We start from the raw sequence: 6,281 nt of genomic DNA, 5'->3' as shown, positions 1-6,281 counted from the left end.
CAGCTTGCGCTACACAGATACGAGTAGTGAACCAAATCGGGATCATGTTGATTATGAGCTTCATTTCCTCTACTTTGGTTACAGTTGCGAGCCTCCATGGTTTTATCTCATTCTCTGCTGGATTTTACACGTTTTCAATTATTGCAGCTCTATCGAGAAACCTGGTTAAGATTATGATCATGTATACTCAGTAACGTACCCCCTTTATTAAATTCATTGAATTTGGAACAAGATATCTTACCTGAGCTTTTTGGTGTGAAAAAGAAGTTTGTGTCTTTTCTGATTTAGGCCGGAACTTCGTACTGTTGATCAGGTTCTGATGGATACGCAAGATTTCTCTTGCCGAGAGCTGCTACAAGTACTTGCAGCATTGGTGTAGAGGGACTTCCAGACGGCTTTCTAAAACGATAAAATGGCCTTCCTGTACAAAATATAGCAGTAGAGGAAGCCAAAACAGCTGTAAGAATTATAACAGCTGCAGCATATCTCATGTGATCTTGGATGTAAACTATTAACGTTACACCTAATAGGAGACCACAACAAAGGACAATGTTCCACCAATTAAAAAAATACATTTTCTTCCTTCTTTCTTCAGGATGATCATCATCAAACTGGTCAGGTCCAAAGCTCTCCAATGCTGGCTTATGCCCTCCAGTGCCTATCGAGATCAAATAGAATGCTAGGAAGAAGAACAGATTATGGATTCTTCAAGAATTCCGACAATATCCCGTTCCACATAGCTACAAATCCGGGGCTATTCGAGACATCGTCAACAGAAGCAACCCCTGCTATTCGAGACATCGTCAACAGAAGCAACCCCTGCTTCCCGATCCATTTGGTTACACTCCACACTCTATCATAGGAGCTCGATAATTTTCGAACATGGTAAAACATTATTACATAAAAACACGATGAGAGAGATTGCAGCGGTGTTGAAATCGAGCCAGAGACATGACGAATCGACATTTTCCGGTAAACTACAACAAAACTTCTGAAAGAAACCTCCTCTCTGTATCTGCACGGTACTTTGAGATGGATATGAGTTGGGCTTGGATTTTTAATATGGGCCTATAAGCTAGGCTGGGTCTTCAAATTTTGGGCTCTAATTGCTATTTCTAAAATGGGCTCTTGAAATTTGGAGTCCGCTATTTCAATATAGTTTCCTCTCTATTTAAATCCTAATAATTTCATCCACTTGCTAGGCCCCCTCACAAACCCTAATTTCTTTTGTGCAGCGGTGTCTACCTGCAACCTCCTCTTTGGAAGACTCAGCAATCATGGTAATTCTTTGCGATTTCTCTCACATTTCCAGAGTTTTGATTTTGATTTTGTCCTAACTTCTTTATTTAATATTCGCTGTTAACTTTTTTTAAATCTTAAATATTGATTTGTTATACGTTTGTGTAGACTGGAGAAGCTGTGAATCCAAAAGCATATCCATTAGCAGATGCCCAGCTGACCATCACAATCATGGACCTCGTTCAACAAGCTGCGAATTACAAACAACTTAAGAAGGGCGCTAACGAAGGTGAAAATTTCCGCACTTTCTGTGTTTCTGCAAAAAATTTCTTTTCAGAAGTACGAACGGCCTTAGAACATCGGGAGGAAAAGAACCAAAACTTACACTAAATCCATCTAAAAACTTTTAAGTCTCTTAAAGACCTTTCGCGAAACTCTGTATGCGCCAAGCGGTTGTCTGTTGTTTTTTTTATTGCTCTGTTTATTGATATAATGTCGATGATGGATTTTTGCAGCAACTAAGACTCTTAACAGAGGAATTTCCGAGTTCGTTGTTATGGCAGCTGACACTGAACCTCTCGAAATTCTGCTTCACCTTCCGCTTCTTGCTGAAGATAAGGTAACTTTTCTAATTGGGCCTTCCTAGTTTATTTGACAACTACCATTCTCCTATGGAGGCAGAGGAAAAAGACTAGTCTTTTGTGTGGACAATCTCTAACTTAGTAATCATTTCCAAAACCATGCAATTGCCCTTAAAACTGAAGGATCATAGTGCAGTGCTTTGCTTTTAAAGTGGTCGCAGGTCTGTTTTAATGAGTTGAAGTCAATACTGATGGACAAAGTTAAAAAATATTTCATTCTGCAGGCATCACATGGGTTGGCATGCTTAATCGTTTAAATGAAATAAATAACTACATGGAACTTTCAAAACTTAATTAGCATGAGGCATGAGTTACTTGGGATTGTTTGAGTACAAAAAATACACTTTTAAGTGTTGCTCCAAGTTCGATATTTTGGGTTATGTTGAGTGGTTATTTCAGAGGCTAAATAAGTTGTCTGATCTTTTCCCTTTGAGTGCAGAATGTGCCTTATGTCTTTGTTCCATCAAAGCAAGCTCTTGGTCGGGCATGTGGAGTTACCAGACCAGTTATCGCTTGTTCAGTGACGAGCAACGAAGGAAGCCAGTTGAAATCTCAAATACAGCAATTGAAGGTAATTTGTGGGTGGCACCAGCATTTTTTTCTTGTTTATTCATAGATTATTGATGTGATATTTTCAAAACTTGCATTAGTTGATGGTAGTTTGTGGGCCGCTCCAATACTTTTTTTTTCGTTTGATCATAGACCATCAATATGATGATTTTGTTAATTGATGTTGCCTAATGCAGGATGCCATCGAGAAGCTTCTGATATGATTATGTAATGCTAATTCCAGCGTGATGGGCCTCTTGTTCGACCCTGAGGCTTTGACTGAGTGATTTTTCCTGTTACATGGGAATATCTCACCATGTTCTCTTATTTTTGGTTTCCTTCTCTCTTTTTCGCTTGTTGGTTATAAACCGTCTTTCTTATGTGTTGTTGTGGCCGAGAAATGCAGTTAACTTATATAGTGTTCGATTATCGCGGTTCGCAATTTAATTGAGAAGTGATGTTTCTATATCAATAGATTATCTTAATCCAGATTGTCATTCCTGGTGCTGTATATTGATTGTTATGCGCGTGATTGATTCTAAACGAAGACATACATAAGCACATAGAAGAATATGATTCATATTTGGGTTATGGTGGTCTTGTGGTAGAAGTCTTAACTCTCCTCACAAATCTTGGTCGGGCTACAAGGTGGTACGTCAGATTTGACATCTCTCTAATGTTTTCATGGTTCTAATGTTCCTTGTTTGTTTAAATAACCACATATTAGATTATTTTGAAATATACAACTAATTACAAATAGAAAAAGATTTCCTATGAAAAAATATAAATAAATAAAGGTTTTCATATAGCATTTTCAAATAAATAATACGAGTAAATAAATATTCAAAAGTAATTTCTGTGAATATGGATCACTAAATAATAATAAAAGTACAAAAATGAAACATTATTGGATATGAAGCAACTAAAATATGTAAAAGATAATAATTTTTTTATAAAATTGATATGAATGGTAAAAAAAATAGTAAAAGTAAAAACAACAAAATAGAAACAAGGCGGACTTATTTTCTGTTTCGATGGTGTTTTTATTTATTTTTATCCAAAAACGAAGTTCCAAACAGGACCTTTTGCAAACAAACAAACAAAAACATGCTTCTCAGCTTATACAGCCTAAATTTAATGATGGATGAGAAGATAGCTCAAAAAATGATATTCAACAATACGAAGACCAAATGGGGAGCAAAAATATTTTATTATCTAACTAGTTTGTTATGAACTCTTATGGGCCAAAAGTGGGTCAAATATTGCGTTTGAATGTTCGCCCCCGATTTATGGCCCATCAAAGTCTCGGATACTCGCTTCGATATTAAACCACCACAGTCGTAACGTTTGGAAAAGTTGACCAAATTCCACGAGCATGGCTTCTAAGCAGTCAGTTATGTTAGTTATACGGGCAGCTCGCCCCAGTTTCCGAAACTGCCAGGACAAGGCGGCGTTTGCGGTACACGCGGCCTTTATGGCCGCAGGCTATATTCTTCACTTAACAGGTCTCCCCGCATTCGAGGACGGCGTCCTTTCTTCCTGCCCAGTCGCTGGTAATATTTTTACTAGCTACCAATCGCTACATTTCAAGAAACGTGACTTCAAATTGCATGTTACATCAACGAGTCTGCGTTGTTTTTGGCACTTGTTACCGAGAATTCGTTTATTTTCTTGTTCCAATGTATTGAGGCTACTCCTCCAAACGCGCACAAGGGCCTGATGGGGTAGGATGAACGAATTTTACAAAATAAAAACTATTTACTGTGGGGATATTTTCACCGACCTATAGATTTTGATTATTTGTATGTTATTTAAATGTTTCTAGATGAAGTTGGGATGGAGAATTGGAACGAAGTCGAAGACTATTACGCCTTCGTCTACTCTCATCCTCAACAAGGTTGTAAGAGAGTGCTGATGAAGGGTCTTGTGCTTAATAAAAAGTTGTTTGTTGACGTGCTGAAAGAAGGGGATTCCGAAGAACTCCATCATCTTGAAGTCGAGTAAGCCGAGCAATTCACTTTTCGTTTTAGCATGTATGTTTATATATATGTAATAATCAAACAATGGCCATGGTTTCTAGTACTATGGAGTATGTTGAGAATGACGGGGGCACAAGTTATGGCTCACAATTCAAGAATTTGGCCAAGTTAGTAGCCGATGTTAATAAGGAACTCTTGAGTAAATTGAATGGTTCTTCAGTATCTACCGCTAACTCTCTGAGTCAACCCCCGGTCTTTAGGTATCGATCTTTCAATCTGTGTCAGTTTTAAGAGTTGTTCTTTCTTGAATCTAAGGGGACATTCACATTTATTTTTTTCCTCGGCGGAGAAGGTTTTTGAGTTTCTTGGGTAACTTTGTTTGCAGTACTACAACTAATATAAGCCTTGGATACCAGACTCCATATTTATGCCCTCATTGTCTCAGACTACTCCCGGTGTAAGTCGTAGCTATAATAGTCGCGATTGTAGGATAATTTTTGCTCTCAAATCCAACCGTATCTATTTTAGATAAGTCTGTGAATCTTGATATTGCATTATACCTTTTTGTTTTCATGCTCTTTGATTGAAGATACAACTGCTAATAATTTTTCTCACTGCGTGCAATTTAGATTCACCTGGCAACCAAATCCATGGTGTTTCGTTTGTCGTCCTGCAGCTGGAACCATGCTAGATGGTGCATATATTGTCTTTAACTTAATGATGATATCATGTCTTTTTTTAAAAAATAAAAAATAAACTGTGTGTTGAATTTCTTTGCATATATGCAGAACCTTATCCAAGATATTTTGGAGAAATTCGGCACCCTCCTCCTCTTCGAACTCTAACGTTAGCTCTCTTTTCTCTCTATGCTCATCTGTTTTTTTAAAAAACGTATAGCTAATTAAATCTTATTCCTAAATAGATAATAAATGCTTATTGGACTGAATTCTTGAGTTCTTATCGCTGTTTTGCACTTGAATACATCACTCGTTTATATGTTCAAATATGTTAGGACGTACTCTTGTGTGATGTTAGGACAATTAACATCTAATTTTTGTCTTTTTTGTCCTAAACAGCAATATGGGAAGGGCGAGGGGACGCGGAGGAAGAAGCATAAATCCAGAAGTTCGGCCACGCCTAAGGCCTAATATGAGATAAATTCATTTGGCCTCGAATCTTGGAATTTCTTCTGTAAATTCTTCATGATAGTTTGACATACATGCTACTACAATTCACTGCAAAGTCTGTGTTTTACCATCTATTCATGAAACCAGCTTAGATTAACACAGGTCTTGAGTTTTAAACTAGTATGAAATCGGCTAAAAAAATGGAATCCAAAGTATTCTGTGCATTTCTAAAATCGCATAGGAAAATGAACTTAGACCACGCAATCAACTATAATCTTTTTCAATAATAGTACTTCTCATACGGCATTTTGGAAAAAAGAAAAAGAACTTAGATCGTGTTTGGATCTATAGATTTCAAATGTATTTTTTTAGTTTTAGAAGAACAAGACTATAATCTCTATTCATCATTCCATTGTTATATGTAAGCATTTGAAATCCTTTCAAGTTTGTGTATGTTAATAACTAAAGAATGAATTTAATACTTTATCTGTTGTTTCATACAACATTGTTATAAATAAAAATATAATCGAAATCTATAGATTTCAAATCCATTCATTCAAATACAATCTTAGACCACACAATCAAATATAATATTCCAATTTTGGATAATTTTTTAAGGAAGTAAATTATTAACTTTGAAATAAATTATTTATTTATTTTAAAATATAAAAATATTTTAATCTCTACATTTTCATACTTGTTTTTCTGCAACTAAGACTCTAATTGTACATGTCAAACACAGGAAT

General features: G+C 36.2%; 3 protein-coding genes across 3 annotated transcripts; 2 read left to right on the top strand and 1 right to left on the bottom strand.

The window, feature by feature from the left end:
• Positions 1 to 284: 284 nt before the first annotated feature.
• On the bottom strand, positions 285 to 1,279 carry LOC140958476 (protein NRT1/ PTR FAMILY 5.6-like). Its single transcript, XM_073415930.1, has 2 exons — positions 1,246 to 1,279; positions 285 to 658 (listed from the first exon to the last, which is right to left on the bottom strand). Exons 1-2 carry the CDS (start codon positions 1,277 to 1,279, stop codon positions 285 to 287), a joined length of 408 nt encoding a protein of 135 aa, XP_073272031.1.
• LOC140971715 (uncharacterized) lies at positions 1,139 to 2,901 on the top strand. The gene is made up of 5 exons (XM_073434137.1): positions 1,139 to 1,280; positions 1,408 to 1,528; positions 1,755 to 1,858; positions 2,320 to 2,451; positions 2,627 to 2,901. The coding sequence occupies exons 1-5, from the start codon at positions 1,278 to 1,280 to the stop codon at positions 2,651 to 2,653; spliced, it is 387 nt and encodes a 128-aa protein (XP_073290238.1). The 5' UTR covers positions 1,139 to 1,277; the 3' UTR covers positions 2,654 to 2,901.
• A 903-nt stretch (positions 2,902 to 3,804) lies between these two features.
• Positions 3,805 to 5,680, top strand: LOC140961900 (probable proteasome inhibitor). The gene is made up of 7 exons (XM_073420680.1): positions 3,805 to 3,982; positions 4,255 to 4,429; positions 4,510 to 4,668; positions 4,794 to 4,865; positions 5,038 to 5,102; positions 5,197 to 5,254; positions 5,485 to 5,680. Exons 1-7 carry the CDS (start codon positions 3,805 to 3,807, stop codon positions 5,564 to 5,566), a joined length of 789 nt encoding a protein of 262 aa, XP_073276781.1. The 3' UTR covers positions 5,567 to 5,680.
• The last annotated feature ends 601 nt before the right edge of the window (positions 5,681 to 6,281 follow it).

The sequence above is a fragment of the Primulina huaijiensis genome, chromosome 2, assembly GCF_012295235.1.
Source record: "Primulina huaijiensis isolate GDHJ02 chromosome 2, ASM1229523v2, whole genome shotgun sequence".
NCBI classification, from domain to species: Eukaryota; Viridiplantae; Streptophyta; class Magnoliopsida; order Lamiales; family Gesneriaceae; genus Primulina; species Primulina huaijiensis.
The sequence above is the reverse complement of the archived record's forward strand: the minus strand, read 5'-3'. Positions and strand labels throughout refer to the sequence as shown.

What these genes read in the sequence shown, in the direction of transcription:
- LOC140958476 (XM_073415930.1), bottom strand. Translation starts at nt 1,279, where the DNA reads ATGATTGCTGAGTCTTCCAAAGAGGAGGTTGCAG. An exon ending in TTCCAAAGAGGAGGTTGCAG is followed by an intron (nt 659 to 1,245) that starts GTAGACACCGCT and finishes TGATCTCGATAG; the next exon opens with GCACTGGAGGGCATAAGCCA.
- LOC140961900 (XM_073420680.1), top strand. Translation starts at nt 3,805, where the DNA reads ATGGCTTCTAAGCAGTCAGTTATGTTAGTTATACGGGCAGCTCGCCCC. An exon ending in AGTCAACCCCCGGTCTTTAG is followed by an intron (nt 4,669 to 4,793) that starts GTATCGATCTTT and finishes CTTTGTTTGCAG; the next exon opens with TACTACAACTAATATAAGCC. An exon ending in TGTCTCAGACTACTCCCGGT is followed by an intron (nt 4,866 to 5,037) that starts GTAAGTCGTAGC and finishes CGTGCAATTTAG; the next exon opens with ATTCACCTGGCAACCAAATC.
- LOC140971715 (XM_073434137.1), top strand. An exon ending in CGCTTCTTGCTGAAGATAAG is followed by an intron (nt 1,859 to 2,319) that starts GTAACTTTTCTA and finishes CTTTGAGTGCAG; the next exon opens with AATGTGCCTTATGTCTTTGT. An exon ending in CTCAAATACAGCAATTGAAG is followed by an intron (nt 2,452 to 2,626) that starts GTAATTTGTGGG and finishes TGCCTAATGCAG; the next exon opens with GATGCCATCGAGAAGCTTCT.